Below are 25,947 nucleotides of genomic sequence, written 5' to 3' on the forward strand. Positions count from 1 at the left end.
CTTTAATCGTCTTTGGTGGTCCAAAAGTGAATTCCGTAATAGCAGAAGAATGAAAATAATACAGTATTGAAAAGCAAACTTTAAACGCGCACTACTCTTTTAGGACTGCAATAACTAAACAACCACTTCACCGTCTTGTTACGGTGACTGCATTTTATAAACACTTTGTAAAAAGTAAACTGCAACTTGCAACATTATGTGCAACATTACAAAACCATTTAACCGTACGTTTCAGTGATGCATGTGATTTTAAATTTTTTTTGAAATGCAATTGGGCTTTTGTCTTGTGCAGTCTAAACAGAGACTCCAGACCACACACAGACTCACATACAGGCTGAGAGAGACGGGGGAGACATGAGCCGCCATTGCGGTGCTAGTTTCTGAGACTCCCATCAGCGCTAAACTGAATAAAATCACGATACTGATACATCTACTTTAAGCGAGATTCAGTACCATCAGGTGAGGTGAGTTGGTCAGTACTTGTGTTTAAACTGATATACCTCCGAAGCAAAGTTCAACTTTTTTCGTACTAACATTGAACGGTGCGTTTAAATAGTGGTCTTTGTTAAATCAGAGATGTTAAGTTAGATATCGTTTCATCTGTAACGTTAGCTGTGATTGAACCTAACAAACTATTTGATCATTCTCTATACTAAACTACTAAACTAAAATGTACTTAAGGTTTTTGTACTGTTTTTACAGTTTGGAGTGTCATATCAGGCTAAACATCTCAAGTTCTTAAGGAGTTACATGCAATTCACTTTAATTTAAGTGAAGATGTTTAGTTTAATCAAAAACTTACGACCTATTGGGACAAAATGTTGGTATGTATAGCATAATAACAAGAAGTTATTATGTTGGTAGACGCTTTATTACACTTTTATCATCTGATCTTTGTTCAGATTAAGTAATAGGGCGGTGGAATTTATTATTTTGTACCTTAGCATTTACATTTGCACTTGATTTAGCAATTATATTTGTAAAATTAAAGAAGATTTCACTTAACAATGAATATAGTCACATTTATGTTGCTCCAAACCTGGATGAATTTTATTTCTGCAATATTTTGCACAAATATCCAAGCTGCTTATCCACACAACAGAATTATAAAAGTAATTTAAAACTCAGAATAACTTTATGGACCAAGCTTCATTATATGGCTTAAGAAGATTTGGGATTAAGCCTGCAACTATTATAAAAATGGATTAATCTGCCAATTATGTATTCATTTTAATTGAATAAAAAAGCTACATTTATTTTCAGTATTTTTTAAAGTTATTCTACATCCTGTCCAATATTGTCCCCCAAACATTGTTTATATAAATATATTGAATGTATCTACACTACCAGTCAAAATGTTTAAGATTTTTAATGTTTTTTAAGAAGTTTTTTCTGCTCACCAAGCCTGCATTTATTTGATCCAAAGTACAGCAAAACAGTATAATTTTTAAATATTTTTACAATTTAAAAGAGCTGTTTTCAGTTTGAATATATTTTAAAATGTAAATTATTCCTGTGATTTCAAAGCTGAATTTTTAGCGTCATTGCTTCGGTCACATGATCCTTCAGAAATCATTCTAATATGCTGATTTGCTGGTCAAAAAACATTTATTATTATGTTGAAAACAGCTGAGTAGATTTTTTTTTCACGTTTCTTTAATAAACAGAAAGTTCAGAAGAACAGCATTTATCTGAAATAAAAATCTTTTGTAACATTATAAATGTCTTTATTATTACTTTTGATCAATTTAAGTTCCATAATTTCTTTACTGACTCCAAGCTTTTGAATTTTATAGTGTATAATATTACCTATGCTTTTATATTTCATATAAATGCTGATCTTTGGATCTCTCTATTCATCAAAGAATCTTGAAAAAAATGTACTCAACTGTTTTAAATATTGATAATAATAATAAGACTGAAGACTGGAATAATGATGCTGAAAATTCAACTTTGATCACAAGAATATATTCAAATAGAACACAGTTATTTAAAATAGTACAAATATTTCACAATATTTCTGCTTTTGCTGTATATTGGATCAGATAAATGCAGGCTTGGCGAGCAGAAGAGACTTCTTTAAAAAACATTAAAAATCTTACCGTTCACAAAGTTTTGACTGGTAGTGTATGTAAATGAGCAAAAAAAGATTGTTAAAATATAAATATTATATTATAGTTGCATTCATTAAAAAAAGCTGTTACTATAAGTGGCAACAATGAAACTACTGGCATGTGGGAAATGATTTATTGGGCTCATGCACTACTCATCATTCAACACAAATCCAAATGTGTGCATTTTTAATGATATGAGGAATTTCACTTTCATTTTTGGATGACATATACTTTGGATAACGTTTTTGGACATACTCAAACAATCATTACCAACCTGTCTTTTGCCTTTTTAGATACCTTTGTGAGATGATCAAGCAATGGATCTCCAGCCTCTGCAAACATATCCTTGGTCTGCATTTGGATGACGTAGCGTGTTTACCATGAACACCAGCAGCAATGAAACCTTACTGGGGAACGCCACAGACGTGAGAGGCAGCAGTGCCTGGGTCTTGGAGTCTGTTGTCATATTGGCCATTGCCTTGTTTGTCTGTCTGGGCAATCTGCTCGTTGTGTTGACCCTTTACCGGAAGCCCTACCTCTTAACGCCAAGCAATAAGTTTGTCTTCAGCCTGACGCTTTCCAACCTCCTGTTGTCAGTACTGGTGCTGCCGTTCGTCGTTGCCAGCTCTCTTAATGGAGAATGGCTGTTTGGTGTTGTATGGTGCAACTTCACAGCACTGCTATATCTGCTCATCAGCTCTGCCAGCATGCTCACACTGGGAGCCATTGCCATCGACAGGTAAGGAGTGTTATATATCAATCTCATCTTTGGAACTCAAACATTTCCCAACTTTCATTGTTCTATAAATAATTTTTATAATCAGGAGTCTAGACATTCAACTCTGCATCCTGTAACTGAAGTACTAATGAATGGTTGCTTTGTTGTCTGGTTTTTTTGGCCCCTGCTGCCGTGATTTTTATACTTGGTATGTGTGGATAAGGAAAAACATCAGGAAACACACTAAAACAGGTTTTTAATAGTATGCATCTTGATCTGTTGCTTTTGTATATCATTATTTCATCATTTATTTAACCTCATGTTGTTCCAAACCTAAATGATTTATCCTAAACCTCGCCTAAACACAGAATTATTTTTTTTTTCAAAAATAAATTGCTTAAAGGATTACTCCACTTCCAGAATAAAAATTTCCTGATGATTTACTCACCCCCATGTCATCCAAGATGTTCATGTCTTTCTTTCTTCAGTCGCAAAGAAATTCAGGATTTTTCTTCATATAGTGGACTTCAATGGGGCTCAATGGATTGAAGGTTAAAAATGCAGTTTCAGTGCAGCTTTAAAGGCCTCTACACGACCCCAGTGAGGAATAAGGGTCTTATCTAGTGAAATCGTTGGTTATTTTCTAAAAAAAAATAACCTCAAATACTCATCTTGTCTAACTCTGCAATGCATATGTACTCTGTGCACTTAAGACATTTAGGGTAGGCCAAAAAACTCCCAATAGATTTTCTCCTCCAACTTCCAAATCATCCTACATCGCTGTTTTTTACCTTTTTTTTTAAAGGGCGTTTGACCTTCTTTGCACGTTCACTTTGTAAACACTGGGTCGGTACCTCTGCAGTGATGTAGGACGATTTTGAAATTGGAGGAGAAAATAAGATGGGAGTTTTTTGACTTACCCTACCTTTCTTGAACTGGAGTGCACAGAGTTTGCATGCACATCACACAGCTAGACAAGACAATCATTTGAGGTTAAAAAGTATATACATTTTTATTTTTGTAGAAAATGGCCAATCATTACACTAGATAAGACCCTTATTCCTTGGCTGGGATTGTGTAGAGTCCTTTGAAGCTGCACTGAAACTGCATTTTTAACCTGCAATCCATTGAGCCCCATTGAAGTCCACTATATGAAAATGTTTTCCTCAAAAACTGAATTTCTTTGCAGTGAAAGCAAGAAAAACATGAACATCTTGGATGACATGGGGGTGAGTAAATTATCCGGAAACTTTGGTTTTTAAAATATGTTAATTTATGACTATAAAATCGCTTTTAATGCATGTGATGTTAATTATATATATACACATATATATATACTACCGTTCAAAAGTTTGGGGTCAGTAAGACTTGTAATAGTCTTTAAAGAAGTCTCTTATGCTCATCAAGGCTGCATTTATTTGATTAAAAATATAGAAAAAAACAGTAATATTGCAAAATGTTTTTACAATATAAAATAATGTTTTTTATTTTAACATACTTTAAAATAGAATTTATTCCTGTGATGAAAAGCTGAATTTTTATCAGTTGTTACTCCAGTCTTAAGTGTCACATTATCCTTCAGAAATCATTCTAATATGCGGATTTATTATTAGAATGATCAATGTTGGATAATATCAACAGTTGTGCTGACAAATATTTTTTGGAACCTGTGATTTTTTTTTTTTCTTCTCAGGATTCTTTCATGAATAACAAGTTTAAAAAGTACAGTGTTTATTCAAAATATAAATATTTTATAACAATGTAAATTATTTATTATTAACTTTTAATAAACTTTTAATTATTAACTTAATACATCCTTGGTGAATAAAAGTATTAATTTCTTTAAAAAAAAAAAGAAAAAGAAAACAATAAAAATGTACTGACCCCAAACTTTTGAACGGTAGTGTACATTTTTGATAAATATGAAATATTATATGAATTATTTGTACATAAATGTAACATTTTTGGGCTACTTTTTGTCTTTTCATAGAAAATCTAAATGATCTGTTATTAAGAGACTTATTAACTTTGTATAATTTGCACTGTATGCTTTATATTTTTGATAGACATATTTGCATAAAAATGACTGTCATTTCACTGTCCCATATTTTAATTCTTCTTAAAGCATATTATAGCGAACCATGACAGACCAAAATGTAAGCTATTAATCATTAGAAATTCTTACCTTTAGGTGCCTTTATTTCATCATTAAATTATTGATTTTTTAAAATAAAATTTGTTTAATATGAATTGAACTGTATTAAATATATTTATAAATAATTTTACTATATTAAAAGCAAAACAAATCAAGATATAAATTAAATTATTTGTTTTTTTTTTCACTCAGTACCTTTTTATTTAAGAATGTACAGTGTTTGAAATGTCTGGAATCACAAAATGAATTGTGGTTATTTATTTTTAACAATCCCAGTTTCTGTACATTAAGGTGAATAGGGGAAAAAACTAACTAAAAGTTATCACAGTACTTCTCCAGCAAATTAAGTATTACCTAAATTAAATATGCACTCAGTTGCATACATAGAAATCTGAGCATTTAGGTTTAAAATTCTTGTTTCATTTTGTTTACATATTAGAATTTTTACTGTGAGTTTTTTGGAATTCTGTTCTAATCACTTCAAAAATCTAAAAACACTGTCAACAACCAGGAACAAAAAATGTTTTTAGGAATAACATTAAATAAATTAAGTGAATCATAAATGAACAAACCCCTCTGTAAAAACCTTCAGAATATAGATTGGGATAAAAATAGAAAAACTTGGTACATAAATGCTGCTGAAGTGGAGATTTCTGTTCACTTGTGCAAAAGAAGCCTTTAAATATATAAATTGTAATTAAAATCTACAGATAAAAATCGACCAAGTGCAATAAAATACTCACTTGAAAGTTAAAATGTTGGGTGTTTTCATTCAACTAGTCTGAAACAACACATTGAGAAAAGTCAAATAGCCCAAAATATCAAAACTACATGAAAAAATAAATAAATTAGTTAGTTAATTAATAAAAATAAAAAACCTTTTGGTTTGGTATCATTGACACTGTTCACAACACATGCAAAAGCAATATGATTTCCCTGTCAGTCAGAGTTAGAACATATCGATATCTAAACCTAAGCTAACCATGTTTTGTGTTCTGTCAGGTACTATGCCGTGCTGTTCCCGATGGTCTACCCTATCAAGATCACAGGCAATCGTGCAGCAGTGGCCATAGTCTACCTGTGGTTGCATTCTCTGGTGGGCTGCCTGCCTCCTCTGTTTGGCTGGTCCACATTTGAGTTTGACCATTTCAAGAAGACCTGCACCGTGGCCTGGTATCGTGACGCCAGCTACACTGCCTTCTGGGTAGCGTGGTGCTGCCTGATTCCACTGTTTGCCATGCTGGTGTGCTACGGCCTCATCTTCCGTGTGGCACGGCACAAAGCTCGCAAGGTGCACTGCGGGACGGTTGTGGTAGTTCAGGAGCCCACGTCCTCCAATAGGAATGGACGAAAGAACTCCACCGCCTCGGTTTCTTCCGTCGGGAGCCGGAGAGGTTTGATCTACGCTGGAAGCCAGTGTAAAGCCCTGGTCACTATTTTGGTGGTGGTCGGCACCTTCTTGATGACTTGGGGGCCGTATGTGGTAGTGATCTGCACCGAGGCGGTATGGGGGCGAGGAAGCGTGTCACCAGGACTGGAGACGATGGTGAGCTGGTTGTCGTTTGTGAGTGCTGCCTGTCATCCTCTCATATATGGGCTGTGGAATAAAACTGTAAGGAAGGAGCTGCTTGGCATGTGCTGTGGTGACCGCCACTACCGGGAGTCATTTATCAGTCGCCACAGGAAGTCCCGCCTCTTTAGCATCTCCAACCGAATCACAGGTAAATGTTTTACCCCGAATCATTATGAAGGGCTGTGATGTTGCGCTATATGTGTGATAGGTTGATTAGTGTATATATACAGTTAAAGTCAAAAGTTCACATACACCTTGCAGAATCTGCAAAATGTTAATTATTTTACCAAAATAAGAGAGATCATACAAAATGCATGTATTTAGTACTGACCTAAATAAGATATTTCACATAAAAGATGTATACATATAGTCCACAAGAGAAAATAATAGTTGAATCTATAATAATGAGCCTGTTCAAAACCTTACGCTTGATTCTTAATACTGTGTTGTTACCTGAATGATTCACAGCTGTGTTTTTTTTGTTTAGTGATAGTTGTTCATGAGTCCCTTGTTTGTCCTGAACAGTTAAACTGCCCGCTGTTCTTAAAAAAAAATCCTTTAGGTCCCACAAATTTTTTGGTTTTTCAGCATTTTTGTGTATTTGAACCCTTTCCAACAATGACTATGATTTTGAGATCCATTCTCTAGCTTCTGAAGGGCAGTACTAAATAAAAAAAAAAAGATATTTAGTAAAACAAGAAAAATGTACACATCCTCATTCTATTCAAAAGTTTACACCCCTGGCTCCTGATGCATCGTGTTTCCTTCTGAAGCATCAGTGAGCGTTTGAACCTTCTGTAATAGTTGCATATGAGTCCCTCAGTTGTCCTCAGTGTGAAAAGATGGATCTCAAAATCATACAGTCGTTTTTGGAAAGGGTTCAAATACACAAAAATGCTGAAAAACCAAAGATTTTGTGGGACCTGAAGGATTTTTCTGAAGAACAGCAGGCAGTTTAAAGGAGAAGTCCACCTCCAGAACAAAAATGGACAGATAATGTACTCACCCCTTGTCATTCAAGATGTTTATGTCTTTCTTTCTCCAGCCATAAAGAAATTATGTTTTTTAAGGAAAACATTTCAGGATTTTTCTCCATATAATGGACTTATGTGGTGCCCCAACTTCCAAAATGCAGTTTAAATGGGGCTTCAAACGATCCCAAATGTGGTCGTAAACGATCCCAGCTGAGAAAATAGGGTCTTATCTAGCAAAACGATTGCTAACAATTAATATTTTTTTAATGTCAAATGCTCGTCTTGTCTTACTCTGCCTGAACTGTTTTTGTTCCGGTTCATGACAGTAGGATGTAGGATGATTGTGAAATGATTTTTGAAGTTGAGGGAGAAAATACGATTGGAGTTTTTCGACATACCCTAACTGTCTTGAGTCAGAATACACAGAGTTCAGTCAGAGCAAGACTTTTGAGATTAAAAAGTATTTAAATTGTATTTCTTTAATGAAAATAACCGATCGCTTCGCTAGATAAGACCCTTCTTTCTCACCTGGGATCATTTACAACCACATTTGGGATCATTTTGGCGTTTCATTTTCATGTTCCTTATGATTTGAATGAAGCCACAAAATCAAATCATGCAGCTTGCTGTGGAGAAGTGTACATACAGAACACATTTATCATGCAAATACTGTATCCTGCCCATAACAGACGTCTTTGTGTTGCAGATCTCGGTATGTCTCCACACCTGACGGCTATGTTGGCAGGTGGAGGCCAGCTCTTAGGTGCTGGCAGCAGCACAGGAGACACTGGCTTCAGTTTTTCCCAGGACTCAGGTGTGTAAAGATAAAATTTTATATTTACACAACAAAAGTTTGAGGTTGGTAAGATTTTTATTTATTTATTTGATTAAAATGTGATTTCTATTTCCAGGTGATTTCTATTTTTTCCTGTGATGCAAAGCTGAATTTTCATCATTCATTTTCATTTTCACATTTTCAGTGTCACATGATCTTTCAGAAATCATTCTAATATTCAGATTTGCAGCTCAACATTACTTATTAATATCAATATTGTGCTGCTTAACATTTTTGTGGAAACTGCATTTTTATAATAGATAAAATTTTCCATTATTTCCATTTTCAAATCTTGCATTTGAAGTAGAAATCTTTTGTAAATGTCTGTAATGACACTTTTGATCAATTTAATGCATTTTTACTCGTGTACTGACCCCAAACCTTTGAATGGTGGTGTATATCCATATATTTGAGGGAATCTTTAAAAATTGCTCAAGTGTTTTGTTTTGTAATGGTCATTCTGCAGGTACAGATGTCATGTTGCTGGATAACTGTTCTGAAGGGGCAGAAAGCTCACACTACAGTGCTTTAGTCAATAAGCGCAGGAGTTCAGTGAAGTTTGAGGACCAGGTGGAACAGCCGTCAAAAGGTATAGTCAGCTACCTCTGCTATATAAATGATTTGAAATCTGTAGTCATTTCTTATTTCTAATTCTGTGTTTTATTTTCCAGCAGGTGAGGATCAGTCTCAGTGCCTGGTGAAGGCAGAGATACACCAGGTGATTGACAGCTTTGCATCCAGCATGGCGAAAGCCATCGAGAGCGATGCCAAACTTCTGCTGTTCGGTACAGATTTTCTGACTGACAGCGTCTCATCGTGTCGACCCACGCAGAGGAGCTCACGCTACCCGGACGGACAAAGGGTTCGTCTGGAGAGCATCGATGAGGGAATCGTTAATGATGACAAGGTTGAAGACGACGAGGATGAAATCGAGGAAATATGTGCATAAATCTGCACATGGCCTGATTTTGGTCTGTAATGTTCTCAATGAAGCACATATTCTTTTTGTGTATATATGATGTGTGTACAGCATACACTACCTGTCAAAAGTTTTTGAACAGTAAGATTTTTAATGTTTTTTAAAGAAGTCTCTTTGCTCACCAAGCCTGCTTTATTTGATTCAAAGGACAGGAAAAACAATAAAATTTTGAAATATTTTTTACTATTTAAAATAACGGTTTTCTATTTGAGTATATTTTAAAATGTAATTTATTTCTGTGATCAAACCTAAATTTTCAGCATCATTACTCCAGTCTTCAGTGTCACATGATCCTTCAGAAATCATTATAATGTGCTAATTTACTGTTCAAGAAACATTATTATTACTATTAGCAATATTTAAAACAGTTGAGCACATTTTTTTCAGGATTCTTTGATAAATAGAAAGATCAAAAAATCAGCATTTATCTGAAATAAAAAGCTTTTGTAACATTATACACTATTGTTGTACAATGTCAGAAGAAATTATCAAAATTTATAATTAGCAAGGATGCTTTAAAAAGATTTGTAAAAAGATTTCTATTTCAGATAAATGCTGTTCTATTCTTTCTATTCATCAAAGAAACCTGAAAATTAATAATGATAATAAAAATAAATGTTTCTTGAGCAGCAAATTAGAATATTAGAATGATTTCTGAAGAATCATGTGACTGGAGTAATGATGATAAAAATTCAGCTTTAAAATCAGGAATAAATTACATTTTAAAATATATTCAAATAGAAAACATTTATTTTAAATAGTAAAAATATTTCAGATTTTTACTGTTTTTGCTGTACTTAAGATCAAATAAATGCAAGCTTGGTGAGCAGAAGAGACTTTATTAAAAACATTAAAAATATTAGTGTTCAAAAACTTTTGACAGATACACATACAGCAAAGATGCCATTATATTCATCCTAAACTTCTAGAAAAAGCAGTTGCATTTCTAAATTAAACAATTTACATATATATATATATACTATATAGGGCAGGCTGGGGCTAATTGTCACACTTATTGATCCAGTGAATATTTCTCAGAATAGGTTTATTGCTGAAAGACAATTTCTGCTTAGAAATATGCCATTAAGCCACAATAAGGGCATTTTCTGGGCATTTTATCACACCATATGGGGTATGCTGTGACAATGAGAACCTTAAGGAAACTACAGAAATTCTGAAGATATCAAAAAATTCAATTAATACAAATGGACTATAACCTTTTTTTCTTTCGTCACCAGTTTTTTTTTTTTTTTTTTTTTTTTGGTTCGCCTACCAAATTACCTTCGTTCTAAAAACAGTTTAACTTCAGTTCGGTTTAGTGTGTAGGACAGTAGGACATTTAATTTTTTCACAAACTTGTAAATAAGCATTTATGCAACTAGAAGTCTGAAACAAAACCTTATAATTACTGTGATACAGTCAATGTGACAACTAGCCCCAGTCTCTTTTAACAGTAGTGACATTCAATATAAATGAGCTGTATAAAAGTGGTCAGTGTGTAATTTGTTTGTACAGATGGAGGGACCCACAGGAAAAATAATCTTTTGAATTATGAGTTTGGCACTGTTTACATTTAAAGTACTGTGTATTACTTTATGTCTTATTAAGTCACAATGTGGCCAGTCCTGCATGTTTAAATACATCTATGAATAATGTTTAGACCAGCCAAAAATGATGAACCACTATCCGTTATGAATGCAAAGTGGTGCTGTTGTCAAGTACTGAGCTTATAATTTAGTCTTTAATTCATTAAGTATATGTACACAGTCATGATATTCACATTTGATATTTTTACAGTGGAAAAAAATGGTGTAAAATATTTATAATACCTTGTCTTATTCTTTAAACGCTCCAGATATGCAGGTGTTTCTTTGTATTGCATTTCAAGGTGTAAACAATTTGTAATTTCGTAATCTTTTTTAAGAACATTTAAATTATTCTTTACTCTGTATTTTATATCATAACTGTCTTTCTAAAAAAATAAACAGCACTGGTATATAAAGGTGTGTAATGATTAGCATCTGCTGAACATCTGTAAGATCTCAGCCAACACTGGTGCAGCATGAGAAGAACGTGCAAACAAAAGAAAAGAGAAAAATATCACTTTAGAAAAATCTTAATCAGTATTTTTATCTCGTTTCAATGGGAAATATCTTTTAAAAGTTGTACAAAATTATTTGAAAAGTAAAACTGTAAATTGTGAAATTAAGAATATATCTTGAGATTACTTTTATTTTTTCTAGTTCTTTTGGCTAATTGTTTTTCAGTGGAATTTATGTCTATAACAACAAAATGTTTGTATTCGGACAATCTAAAGGATGCTAGCTTTTCTTTTATATATGTCTTTGTTTATATGCTCATTATGCAAAAATAAGCAAAATATATAAAATATTCACAAACACCCAAAAAAAAAAAAAAATCACCAAACTGACTTTTTATCTCACAATTTGGACCTTTTTTTGTGATTTTGCATTTATATCTCACAATTGTGTTTTTTGTTATGTTTCCATCGCAGAATAAATAATATACAGATCAATGCAACTTTTTATCTCACAGTTCAGACTTTTTTCTTGCAACCGTGAGTTTATATCTCACTTTTCAAATGTTTTCCTTCTTAAACGTATAATTGAGAGAATTGAAAGTCTGAATTCAGAAATAAACACTTGCAATTTGAAAAAAAAATCTGAACACTAAAAGTTTAAATCTCTTAATTCTGAGTTTATCAAGGAAAAGAAATTCTGAAAAGTAAGATAAAAACCAGCAGTTGCAAGAAAAAAAAAATTGTGAGATAAAACGTTGCATATACCTTTTTTATCCTGTGGACAAAACAGTCTTTCATACTATTCATATGCTATTCATATGCAGTTCATTCATCATTCTCCTGTCCAGAGCCTTCTGAATGATCTCCTTCAAAACGATCTGCAAACAGTACAAAAAAAATTCTTATTATGTATTATGCTGTGTGTATTATTATGTGTAATATAAAGCTGATATGTGGTTTAATCAGACCTGTTCTGATGTGGTTGAGAGACGCCAGCATTCTCAGCATGAAGGATGCTGGGACTGTGATGGTGTTTCTGGTCTCTTCAAGCATCCGCTCATTACGCAGAATTACCTGCAGAGGGAGACAAAGACAACTCATTGCCCATTAAGATCAGAATGGTGTCCGTGACTGAATTTAGATCATTTATGATTTTCAACTGCATGCATAAACATACCGGCAGACCGCATCAGACAAGAATAGGGTAATAAATAAACAAACTAGATTGCACCAACCTCTTCTGTCAACACTTTGTTAAATGATGGAGACTCTTTCATGGGCGACCAGATTTTAATATCATAATCAATTCCTGAGGAGGCAAGTACTACGACAAAAAAATTATAATTAGGAATTGATTCTGCAATCAGGGATCATAAATTATAGCACAACTAAGATGCAATTTTGCTGAAAAATGGAAAGGATTTAAACTCCTTCTTCAATTCATTAAAACACGTATGCATGGCAAGATTTCGAAAAACTTGTGTAAAAGCTAGTTTCAGTTTCATGTTAGGACAAAAACACTGGATGAACTCACATGGCTCATATGGATGAGGCTGCAGACAGTTGACGACATGATTGTCAGCTTCCATCAGCATCACATGCTCTTCTGTATGTCTGTCCCATATGAAGATATGGCCACAGTCTGAGCCACTCAGCACAAAGTTATTACCCCAAAAACAAGCCTCTTTAGTCTAAAGAAATACAGAAAATCTGAAGTCTGAAATGCTTTAAAACCAAACATTTGGATGAAAACAATATATATATATATATTTGTTTTACAAAACACTGCCTGGTGTGGAGTTACTTGATCACCAAAAATATGTAAGAAAGGTAAATATAATGTGATAGAATCTAAAAATATTTACATGAAAAATGTCAAAATTAATTAGTTGGCTTCACCATTGTCCTTGAGTTACGATGGCCTTCATAGGTCATTTTTGCAACAGGTCTCCTGATATTTAACGCCTCGGCTTCTGCCATCTCTTTCCGCTCCTTTCTTCGGCGGAAAATCTCCTGGATCCGAACAGCTGCTGTTCGCCTACCAGAAAGATCCAGAAAGACAAAGAAGACTATATATATATATATATATATGAAGAGTTCCATATATTTACAGTGCCCCTTCATTTTTTCATGCTTTGTTATATTGCAACCTTATGTTAAACTATTAAACTACTTTAAATTACTTTTTTTCCACAATCTACACTCCATACACCATAACGAATAGCACAAAACAGGTTTGTAACAACTTTGTAAACTTAAAATAATTCCATTGCATAAGTATTCATACCCTGGGTCACAAGTAATATAATACTTTTGCAAGGCACTGTATATATATTTTACATTTTAAAATAACAGCATTTATTTAAAACAGAAATCTTATGTATATGTTACAATGTTTAAATATAAATTATTCATGTATAATAAATATATAGTAAATATGAATTTTACATAAATATTAAAATACACTTATTTAAAATTGAAATAACATTCCACAATATTACTGTTTTACTGTATTTCACATATATATTCACCTCAAAACCCTTTCACCGATCAGTGTTCCCCTGAGATTTAATCTGAAAGCAGCAGACAAAAAAAAAAATTTGTTAGCGGTAAAGAATATTAAAGAGTAAATTACAACTGCATTAATTCTCTAATTAATCTGATAATGACTGGCTTATTGAACAAAATGAAGCCTGACAGGATGATTTGTATCACGCTGAAGGAGTTTATTTTGCAGTAATGACTGTCTGAAATCGAAGCATTAATAAGATGGACCTGTGTGTGAGCGGAGGACGGTTGTTTGTTGAGGACGTGTGGTTGATCTCCTCACTGTTGTCATCCTGATCTGCTGTTGGCTCTCCAGATGTGCTGTTTCGTCTGTTTGTGCCTTCAGCTGTTGACACACAAATTCACAAACTTGACTATAAAGTTGACAGTAGTGTAAAATTCACACTTTGCATTTCTAAGACACCTACTGGTGAAGTCCAGTGTGATGGTGCTGGTGGAGGTGCCTTCTGGACTGTAGTGCAGACTAAGAACAGGCTCTGCTGAGGCACTGCTGACAGACTGTGAGGAAACGCCCCCATCTGAAATGATGGGTTAAAACAAGTTAAATCATGATTCGTGCAATTTAGACTATTTATAGATTGATTACATGCATTTTACTGTATGCATCCTTTAACCCTATAAAAAACTGACTGTATTTTTTTCATACACAAATTTATAATGCCTCTAAATTATAAACATGGTAAAAATCCTTGCTGAAAACTGCTGTACACCGTCTACTATGTACCTTCTGTCATCTGATTGATAGTTCATACTGTTTTAGAAATTTTAGTGTTAACTTTTAGTATAATTGTAAAACTGTTCACCTTCAGATTGAGGTTCAAGTATCTTTTTGCTGTGAAATATACAGAGTAAATGTAAAAATAATTTTATATTGTTAGCAATATTTCAAGATGAACATCTACTACCCTAGTGAAAAGTAAATATATTTAACTGTATTTAAAATACAATTATTTCATGCTAAGCATACTACAAATACATTTACATATTATGTACTTAATAAAAATACCCTGCAATTGTACTTTTAGTATACTAACCTGGTATATTTAAAGTTTGCTAAATTGGAACAACTAATTTTGTACTTAATGCACTTTAAATGTGGGGAAGTAGTGTTGAAGTCAAAAAAAAAATAAATGCATTTTAAATATATTACATTTTTACTAGGGTAGACTGAAGCAACTTACTTGATAATCCAAACTTACTTACTTTCTGACTTACTTAATGTTAAAATCAGCATTTTAATAAATGTTTATTTATTATATCATTACACTGCATTGCATTATATGTTTTGCCCTTACAAAAAAACTACAGAGTGTTGATCATAAAACTATATTGGGCAGATACATAGTGACAACGGATATTTATATGCATTTTATGTAAGTAGTCTGCTATACTGATCTTACTTTTTGGACATAATAAATATCAGAAACTGCACCAAATTGCATGTTTTTGCTCAGTTTGGGCTTCTAAATAAGTGTTTTTCCTCTTTGAGTATGAGCTCCATATTCTCCTATATCATACTTAATTACACAAAAGCCTGATGTATCAAATATGATACTTAATACAATTATATATACAGAGAATTTTTTTTTTTAGTTACTAAAGGTTCAATAACATGTCACAAAAAAAAAATCAGGATTTCCAGCGTTAAGAATGTGAGTGCCACTATTGTTATTATTATATATAAGTAGTGGCTCACACAAGCACATCTGTAAAGATAATACTGTAAAAATACTTGAGGATCACATTGTACCTTGTGAAGTAAATGACCAGGGATCCGCTGTATCTTGTGCGTGGGTCAATGTCTCTGCACTTTGCTCCACTTGTGCTGGTTCAGGAGCGGTACTTCCTGACAAAAAAATAGTATGTTTTGACCTCAGATTTTAAATAATATACTTTCTAACAATGAGAATACAAGTTAGATGACAAAATCTTGAGTTTCACTTGTTGTGCGTGACTGGGGTTGATCTCGGTTATTCTGGGCTTCCTCGTACCACCTGGACAACATGTCTGACATTCTCTGCATCAGTGATGTGCTGGAGCTGGACTCTCCTGATCAAGACACTCACGTCATTTAAAGAGCATGAGCATTTAAAGTGGCAGAAAAACACAACATTATTGTCTGTTGGTGTGGATGCTATCATAGTTATCATTATGGTTATTTTTATTGCTATTGTTTTTGGTGTGAATGGGCTTTTAAAGGCATAGTTAAACTTAAAGTGAAAGTTCTGTCATCATTTACTAACCCGTAAGTCGTTTTCAACTTGTAAGACTTTCTTTCTGTGCAGTGCAAAAAGTGAGTTTTTGAAAAATATCCTACCCACACAATGAAGAGGAATGAGAACTGGTATTGTCAAGCTTTAAAAAAGACAAAAAACAGCCTAAAACTTTCATGAAAGTGGTTAATACAACTCATGCATAATAGGATTTACTTAAATATACTAAACAATCAAAAACATTCATTCATAAAAGAAGGAAGATGTCTAATTTGTGAATGAACAGTTCTTTTACGATGTTCTTTTCAATTAATCAGATCCAGTTTCATTCCCAATCATATGTTTTTGAGTAGAAGACTAAAAGTCATTGCACACTTTCATATGCGTTTTTTCGTATTCGTAATTCTAAAAATTCGTCATGCAAGAAACCTTGCACACTGAGTCCGATGTGTATATTCATGATTTTAATTTTGTTGTCCATGCTCTTCTTAAAAAGAGAAAAATAAAGGACATATTGGGTCCATCCAATTATAAGACATAGAGAGGACGAAGAGAATACTTTTTCTGTGCATTAATACTTCTTCTGTACACTAATTTCTGTGTACAAGGACCTATACAGTGCTTTGTGCTGCGAGACAAAGTGGATGAACTTGGTCAGATGCAATTCTGAATTTTTGGCGTTCTCTTGTACAGTGAGTCTGAACTGTCAAAACACCTCTCAAAATGCTTGCTACAGATGGAAAAACGCAGAAAATCGAACCCGATCCTAACTTTTTTATGATGGACGAAAGTTTCCGAGGCAGTGTGTAAACGTGATTGACACAACGTGAGGTCATATTTATTTTTTTACGTGCAAAAATTTTGGACGGACCTTAACACTGAAATAATTCAATCTGTCCCACTTGAAATATAGCACACAAGTTTATCATGTTGTATGGATCGCTTTATGCAAGCTCCCATTAATTCATTTTACATGCAAAGTGAGTAGAATTACTAGTAATTATTCAAACTTTCTTTTTAGTGTTCCACAGAAAAAAGCATGTGGGTAAGTAAATATGACAGAATTTCATTTCAGAATTTCATCAACTAATATCCGACTTTTTATTTTTACTGTTTAGTTTAGTTTACTGATTAGTTTTGAGGGTATTCAAAACATGTGACATGAGTTGATGTGCCTCTTACCATCACGCTCCCTCTCACTCTCTGGGCGTGCAAGAGGGCCCGTGTCTGACCAATCACCTCTTACTCTCAGACGCTTCACAGGGGGACGCAGCAGCTGAAGGTGACATCAACAGTCAGTCAACACCATGGTCAACACACAACAACTGCAACATTAAAAATGACCCTCTAAGTGTTTTTACACAAATCAAGACAATGCTGCTCTGCGCCAGCTCCAAATTCAGTGTAGAGTCATAATGCCACGTAAAAGCCAGACTAAATTATGCCTGCTCTGAGTCGCCTTAGATGCTAGTACTATACAATTGTAATTGCTGTGTAAACGCATTTATGCCACCTTTAAGCAGTAATAAACAGTCCGTGTGCAGTAGTGGTTCTCAGACTTGTTTGGTCACGGCCCCTTTTAAACCTTTATAAAAATCTAAGATCTTTATGGGAGCTTGTTTCCACCACGGAATAAAAAAAAAAAAAGAATTTAGTTGGTTTGAGAAAGCCAACTTACATAATGCTATTTAAGCTTCTTTTTCTGAGACTAAATTTTAAAATATATCTCCTCCTAGTGCTTTCAAGCTACAACCATTAAATTAGAACAGACCCTTAGACTGGTTTTGACTCACCGAAACTACCAAAAAACACAGACTTTCATTAAGAGGGTCAAAACTTTTGAGCGTTAAAGCTGTTTATCACTAGCAAAGCTTAATGACTATGCTAGAACAAAATGCTAAATCATGCTAGGAACACGTCAGCAACATACTAATCAACTGCTTTAAACTTTCAGACTAGGCTTTCTCAAGCCAACTTCAAAGTTTGTTCTCAAACTTTACTCATCTAGTTACAATTTTTATCTTACAATTCTGACTTTTCTCAAAAATGTTCGCAACTGCAAGTTATAAACTCATAGTTGCATGTTTGAATCTTGCAATTCTGCCTTTTTTCTCAGAAATCTGAATTTACATTTACTTTCTGCTACAGAATAAAAAAATAAAAAAGGTAACTGACTTTTTTTAATTCTGACTTTTTCATAACTGCGAGCTTATGTCACAATTAAGATTTTTTTCTCTGAATTTTAAATGTATAAACGTACAATTGCGAGTTTACAGAAAAAAAATCAGAATTGTATGATATAAATTAAGAGAAAAAAGTCAGAATAACGAGATAAAATGCTGCAATAATCTTTTGTAATGAATTTATTTTTTTATCCCATGGTGGAAATAAACTTCCATAGGTCTGTACTATCCAGTGAAGTCGAAGAATAATGAAATGGACTGATAAGTATTGCACTTCAGGTTTATTTCTGTCAATAGTAGATGGTCAACTTCTCGTGCTGTTTTGGGAAAGGCATGCAAGCTCTCCGCGGCCTGCCACAGCTGAGAACACGCAATGCATTCTGGGAAAACATAAGGATAAGCCCCTAGTACAGTGTGTTCCTTACACAGAACCCCTGATATCATGAGTGCTGAGTGATATGGTGCTCAAGATGATTTCAACACTGTTTGACTTGAGCAATTAAATCACAGAACTTTTGCAACACCAGCAAATAAGGAAAGCCTCATTTAAACCACAAACAAAACATCTTTAAAGCCGTTTCTCAGACTTACCCCCTCACCCTTGTTTTTTGGCAACTCCTTTAATTTAGATGCTTTGTCATCTTTAGGATCAAACAGGTAGATGTAATCTGAAGAGAAGCTGGCGAGAATTTCTCGGCCATCAGAGCTGTAACACAGCGAGGTCACACGGCAGGACCGTCCAGCCAGGCGAGGAGGCACAAAACGAACACAGATACCTGTATTTCCACTGCTATAGTGGCAACCTGGGGAAGAGAATAATATCATAAAAAAGATCTGTCTGATTTATAAAATATTAGGAATAAATGCAAAATCAAAAATGTAAACAGATAAAAAATTAAGGACATGCCTTCCTGCTATTCCTATGGTCAGATGTGCGTTGCATGCATAAAAACATAGAGAAGAGACTGTAAAGACTAAAAAAAGGCATTTAAACAAAAAAAATGCATTTGATTTTATCCATTAATAACTTATTAGACTGTGAAAATGGTGATTGAAGGAAAAAGAGTTTAGCAAGTAATATTTTGTGTGTATTTATATTTAATTAAAGACTACACTGTAAAAAATAAAAAACACAATTTGTTGAGTCAGCTTAAAATAATTTGTTACCCTGCTGCCCTAAAATTTTAAGTTCAGTCAGCTAAAATAAGTTTATTCAACTTGAAATGTTAAGTTGTACTAAGTAACAACTTAGATACTTGTGTTTGCTAAACTTAACAGATGGGTACGTAACCCAGATGCCTTAAAATTTTAAGTTGATTCAACTCAAATATCTAAGTTGTCACTTAGTATAATTTAACATTTCAAGTTGAATAAACTTTTTTTTGAGTTGACTGAACTTAAAATTTTAAGGCAGCCAGGTTACAAATTATTTTAAGTTGACTCAACAAATTGTTTTTTTACAGTGTACAAAGACATCTTTTTCTTTAGAACAGCATGCATGTAGAATAACATCAGAACTAGAATGTGAATTAATGTAAACAGATAATATCGTACTTTCGTAATCATAAATGCTTGAATACCTGTAGATATGGTTCCCAGCATCCTCCTGTCATATATGCGGACTGAACTATCCGAGCATCCCAGGGCAAGATAATACGGCTCAGTGGGCGAAACAGCCATAGAACTGACTGCCCTGCGACAGTTAACCAAAATGTCCTGGTTCAACCCAATAACAAAAAAAAAAATCAGCAGAAATAAATCAAATGAAATGTGTCCGAGGAAAATATGACATTTTTTACTATGTACAAAAAAAGGTCCATACATCTTTGCAACTGCTTTTGCCACAGCCATTTTTTAATCTGACATCAAACCATCGAACTGTTCCATCTTCTCCACATGAGAGAAAAGAGTTTGGGTCACTGGGTATTGTGAGAACCTGTAAAAAAAAATTTGTAGAAATCAATACATAATAACAAAAGAATAAAGGGGTCATCATAAATGTTTTAAAAAAGATGTAATAAACATTTTAAATGTACATTATTGTTTCATGCTGCTCTCTAGGAAATTAAATCATGAGATTAATCATTAATTATTTTATTTTATTGACAGCCACAATTTTGTTTCTTTTCAGTTTTATATTTCTAACTGTACTCTCACGGTGGACAGAAAAAAGTCTTTTTGGAAAGAAAATTTTACACATAATCTTTTATTTTTCACTATGTAAATACTGGTTTATACATACAAATGTATAGCTGACTTTATAGAATCAGTCATGATGCCCGTGTACCTGATAGGTTGTCCCATTGTGGCAAGTATATTTGTACTGGATGAGCTCAGGGCTGCGGGTGATGTTGGTGTAATGAATATTTCCATCTTCTGCTGCAGACACAATCCAATGATCGCCGGACTCAGGCATAAACCTGGCACTGTAGATGCTGGCACCATGATTAGACGGGACCGTTACAAGCACCTACAGGACAGAACAGACCATGAGCTTTCATGTGATGTGAATAAGTGGCTGAATAGAATTAGGAGGAACTCACCTTTCTTCTGTAAGGATCTGTGATGATTAAATTGCAATCATCTGATCCAGATAAAATATATTCACCTGTGTCATTCCAACAAATAGTATTGACCTGAGAAGGAAAGAGAGTATAAACAGGTGACTACTAGTTTATGTACACTGTTCTTTAGGATTACAAGTATTACTCACACAGCCATTATGAACATCAAGTGAGGCTTCAAGTTTCAGTCTCTGGACAAACTCCAGTCTGTCTAAGAAAAAAAAGTGTTGAAACATTAGAAAAAGTAATAAAGTAGTTTTAGTCTTATTTATGTCGTAATAAAAAAAAAATAATGCTTACAGCAAGTATTGTATTATCTAACTAATAAAGCAAATATTACAACGTAGTTGTCTTACCTAAATAATTTGTTCGTATAAAGTCGGTTCTTTCATCCACACCGACAGCGCGTTTTCTTATGTCCCAAATAAGTTTATTCTTCCGCAACATAGTCAGTGGTTTGTCTTTAAGTACTGTTATACAGACTGCTGCTTTGTTTACCTTCGTCTAACTCTGTTTTAAAACCTAGACAGCTGTATATTACGCAACACAGTCACTATTAGTGGTGTTTCGTTCGTGACCGAATCGTGGTTTTCTCGAGTCGTTCTCGTCCACCGTTTTAATTTACTAAGTTTCTCACATCAAAAGTGCCTCACTGCTTTCCTTTAACTTCACATACGGACTATAAATGACACTTGCGTGCCACCACCTACTGGCGTGACGATGTAACCTGCAGACTGGCTAGTGAATGAATCTTTTGAGTGAACTGTTTCAAAAGATTCGAATCACTGAGAAGATTCAAAATCCCCACCATCGCGGCCGTTAGCTGTTTAATATTGAGCTTATATATAAGCATGATGCTTATACATTTGTGTACGCAAACTGTAATAAAATACTGTACATTTAACTCAAGGAATATATCTAAAACGCCTGAAGAAATGCCATTCGCATACGCCGGTAATCGCAAACGATTGTTATTAGTCCATCTACAACAGCGTTGAGAAAAGTAACAGGTACCAACACGTCTACCGCAGCGGTCTACTAATTTATCTGAATTAATAACATACTATGAATAATAATCTGGGGGGAAATGTAATATATTGAATAATGGTTAACGTAAGTTTTAAATACTTTTAATAATTCATTACGTATAGTTAAATGGTTTATTTAAGTGAAAAAGTCACGATTTGGTCATACTCGGATGTAAACAACAGCATGGATTGTACCGTTAATGTATACTGAACACGTTTTTCTGCTAATTTATGCTGTTTAAACCATGGGAAAAATGTGTGGAAGCTGCTAAAGCATACAGAGACGAATTTAGGAAGCAGGAAAGGGCACAATATTGGTCATGACCAGCAAAAACCAGCAAAGGACCAGCTTAAACCAGCTAAGGACCAGCATAAACCAGCAAAGGACCATCTTAAACCAGCAAAGGACCAGCTTAAACCAGCATCAAAACCTACCTAACCAGCATATGCTGTTTTTTTCACCAGGGACGTACAAGCAGTATTAATATTTCTAATATTATATTTCTAATATTTCACCTACCTGACTGGAAATGATAAGAACAAACACAAATGTTGATAAGATTCTTGCCATGGAATCCTGGTTCAGTTTGGCCGACCACAAACGTCTTTTGTTCCTCAGATATTTGTTATAACTTTTGGCAGTCTATAGTACTCCAAATGTTTTTCCCGGTTCGACCGATTGGGTACAGCCCAAAACATGACAAAAACTGACCATTTTCAGCAGGAATAATCAGCAAAATATGAGTTTGGTTCAGTTCAGAGGCATTGATTATGTTCAGTGCTGCTAATATGGCCAATTGATGTTCTTGATGATGGATGCTCTTCGTGTTATTTTGCTGTTTCTTTGTTCATGCTTGCCATCTTGATTCTTGAAAGGCACTATATAACTCACTAATCATCTAACTGTCCTAATCATTATTATTATTTATTATATTTTTATTTTATATTATATTTCACTGTCTTATATTTTTATTTATTTAAACGTATATATCACCTCATACCCTCAGATTTAAACATTCTTATGCAGTGATTGTTATGGATTATGCTTTTAATATGATAACTTATCATAGGCTAATTTCAGGAGCTGGACCTGTTCCAGCCAGCTAAAGTGTTTCCATTAAAACCAAACAGACATCAACAGCCAACCGTCATTGTTTAAAGGGCTCTTCCCATTTTCCTGGAATACTCAATTATCTGACCCTTATTTAATAAAATACAGATTTAAAATGATCAATCTTAATGTGAAGCTGCCCATATTCCTCCCCAGCACTCCAACAGTTACATTTACACAGTTTACTCACAGCACATGCTGCTCCTCGTCCACATTTAAAGCCATTTCCTCTTTAAAGGCTCGGAAAACCTTCTTTCTGAAGCAAATTTTGTAGACAAAAGCATTGTCCATTATGTTCATTGTGATGGCAGGATGAAACAAACTCAATGAGGGAATCAGGATGGTAGAGTCAGTGAAGAAACCATAATTAGCCACAGATAAAGTCTGATCTTACTGTTCATTCTTGCATGGATCGTCTCAAGGATCAAGACAAACTTCATTCCCATTCTATTATGAGGCATCTGAGACCTTTAACTGAAATTCAAGGTTAAGATGACAAGAAAACATGCAGAAAAATACACAGTTACATAAAATGTTTCTTTGCAAAAGAAGAGTTTATAGTGAAAGAGCCTCATTTGGAAGAAAGAAATGCTTCAGTAACCAGTTCACCTCTGAGGTCTTATTAAGGGTGACTTTGGTCTCGTCAAGCAACAAAAGAAGAAATATGGCCAGAACTTACCTCAATAACAGAAACCTTTTTATTTTCCTCAGCAAACTGTTCTCAAACGTGTCACTGTACAACTTTCATCCTTCATATCTCAGAGTGAGTCATGATGCGGATGGAGTTTTTAATATCCATGTGACAACAGCAGTCGATATTTCATTAAGATGAGCGTAAGCAATGGTCCAGAAATGTCCCATGACGCATGGGCGTATATGAAATAAAACAAGATGTGCAGACGGACATTGAATGACCTGCTCTGCCTCACAGCACTGAGGAGAGAAATATTATCCAGATCAGTCAAGATCATATCGTTGCTGCTGACACTCACTTACATGTCCTCACACACAGGACACAAATGATGACTTTGAGATTCCTGTGATTTTGAGGAAGGCTTTTATCTGTATGTGTGTGGCGAGTGACCTGAAGTTGTTGACATAAGAAGTTTCAGCAGTGTGGAGTTTGCTGTCAGAAATGAGAAGTGGTCTGTCTGTCCTTCTCAGTACACATGTATGAGTCTTACCTTCAAGTAGAGACATGTTACACTAACATTTTATAAAGGGGTCATTGGATGCAAAGTTAAATTTTACATGTTGTTTGAACATTAATGTGTGTTGGCAGTGTATGTACACATCTACCCTATAATGATAAAAATCCATGCAGTGGTTTTTAATTAATCTGTAAAAATAATATCCCCTTTTTCAAATCGAGCCATTCTCAGATTCCTGTTGGTGTGGCGTCACACCGATAGAGGCCGCTCCCATGATAGTTGATTGACATGAGTGTTTTACCTCAGACCCGGCTTACAACAGTCCGACCTCCATTGTTTTGATGCCGGAGCAGGGATGTAAGTTAGGCAAGAATATCTCTGATTGAACGATTGAGGTGTTGTGTTGCTGGATGTAATAATGAACACAGTTGTCGTCATTTACTCCCGACATCTGAGCCGCTGAAGATGCAGTGGATTACATTTGAAGGGAATGCGCCTCCCGATCTACGTATATCCTTCTATGTTCGCGCAAATCATTCGTGATCCAGCTTCACTTGCAGCAGAAGTGAGTATAAGGTTTTTTTTTTAATGAATCTTTGCGATCGCCTTTCTTAATAAAGTGCTAGTTAGCAAGTTTAGCGGCTAAACACTGCTAAATGCGGCTAAAGTAAACAGGCTCGTCACTCCAAAGAGCGAAGAGAGGGGCGGGGTGAGCAGAGCTCATTAACATTTAAAGCAACCTTGACCAGAACAGAATGATTTTTGCAGAGCTGATTTTGGCAAGGTAAAAAAGGGTGTTGTTTTACACTGCCATTGAGAATTTTTAACCAAAGTATATTGTAGACTTTTCATTAAGAGCCTAAAGAATCATATCAACTTGTGGAAAATGGTCATCCGATGACCCCTTTTTATTAAACATTAGTCTTGTCAGTGCAGACTGAGGAGAAATGAACAGTTTAATTGGATTGTAAATACATTTGAGAGAGAAACAACAGTGTTTCTAAATCTCTGAAGAATTAGTCTTATTTTTAATATTTTTCTGCTGGAGGCATCATGACATCAGTTTGACATGAATAGCAAAAAATGAAATATAAATAAAGAAAATTGCAGGTGGACTCTAAATCCATCAACATGATGTCCTAAATGAGTAATTAACACCCCAACAAACATAATAAGTGCATTAGTGGTCCTTAGTGGTGTCTTTACATAAAGTTACATAATAGATGAAGCCAGTCAAGTCAGATCTGATTGGTCTAATCAATCTTGAAATAACCTCATCCCATAAACTCAAATGGGAAAATCAGTGCACATATTGTGTGTTATTAAAAAAACACAACTTTTGATTATATAAATGAATAAAGTTCACATTTAAAACACCTTCGGTTGTTTGTCTTCAGGAATATCTGAACATTTTTGTAACTCTCAGTGTTTCCTCAGTAATTGAGCATTTGCAGTCTTTGATGTACGGTTGTCTGCTAAAGTTAGTGATGCAAGGCCGACATTACAAGCTTTTTCATTCGCAAAGATACACTCCAGCATGCTGTGCCTCATGAATGTGTGCCTGTAAAGTTTTCCCTTTGAAGATCTCCCTCAGGAATGGAAACTCCAATGTGTTTCTCACCGATAATGATTTATAGGGATTCATCGTCAACCTTCTAGCTGCTCACCTTGTCTGCTGTGGCCTTTGTAAATTTTCTAAAACTCCTGTAAACTTAGAACTGTTGAGGTTGTGTAGCGTTT

General features: G+C 34.4%; 2 protein-coding genes across 5 annotated transcripts; one reads left to right on the plus strand and one right to left on the minus strand.

Moving 5' to 3' along the window:
• gpr161b (G protein-coupled receptor 161b) lies at positions 1-9,458 on the plus strand. Of its 3 annotated transcripts, XM_051112838.1 has the most exons (7): positions 1-143; positions 293-464; positions 2,408-2,853; positions 5,990-6,708; positions 8,241-8,348; positions 8,836-8,958; positions 9,041-9,458. In XM_051112838.1, the coding sequence occupies exons 3-7, from the start codon at positions 2,495-2,497 to the stop codon at positions 9,316-9,318; spliced, it is 1,587 nt and encodes a 528-aa protein (XP_050968795.1). In that variant the 5' UTR covers positions 1-143; positions 293-464; positions 2,408-2,494; the 3' UTR covers positions 9,319-9,458. The 3 variants fall into 3 exon arrangements, with proteins under 3 accessions (XP_050968795.1, XP_050968797.1, XP_050968796.1); XM_051112840.1 differs by having other exon boundaries at positions 33-464; positions 9,044-9,458; XM_051112839.1 differs by having other exon boundaries at positions 33-459.
• A 716-nt stretch (positions 9,459-10,174) lies between these two features.
• On the minus strand, positions 10,175-21,631 carry LOC127167350 (DDB1- and CUL4-associated factor 6). Of its 2 annotated transcripts, none has more exons than XM_051113347.1 (18): positions 21,274-21,631; positions 21,067-21,128; positions 20,897-20,989; positions 20,641-20,823; positions 20,176-20,289; positions 19,934-20,069; positions 18,945-19,156; positions 17,353-17,446; positions 15,899-16,006; positions 15,708-15,803; positions 14,365-14,475; positions 14,165-14,282; positions 13,921-13,962; positions 13,289-13,427; positions 12,924-13,080; positions 12,625-12,713; positions 12,358-12,463; positions 10,175-12,267 (listed from the first exon to the last, which is right to left on the minus strand). In XM_051113347.1, exons 1-18 carry the CDS (start codon positions 21,362-21,364, stop codon positions 12,215-12,217), a joined length of 2,004 nt encoding a protein of 667 aa, XP_050969304.1. In that variant the 5' UTR covers positions 21,365-21,631; the 3' UTR covers positions 10,175-12,214. The 2 variants fall into 2 exon arrangements, with proteins under 2 accessions (XP_050969304.1, XP_050969305.1); XM_051113348.1 differs by having other exon boundaries at positions 21,067-21,124; positions 21,274-21,630.
• Positions 21,632-25,947: the final 4,316 nt, after the last annotated feature.

This window comes from Labeo rohita, chromosome 6 (genome assembly GCF_022985175.1).
Source record: "Labeo rohita strain BAU-BD-2019 chromosome 6, IGBB_LRoh.1.0, whole genome shotgun sequence".
Taxonomy (NCBI): Eukaryota; Metazoa; Chordata; class Actinopteri; order Cypriniformes; family Cyprinidae; genus Labeo; species Labeo rohita.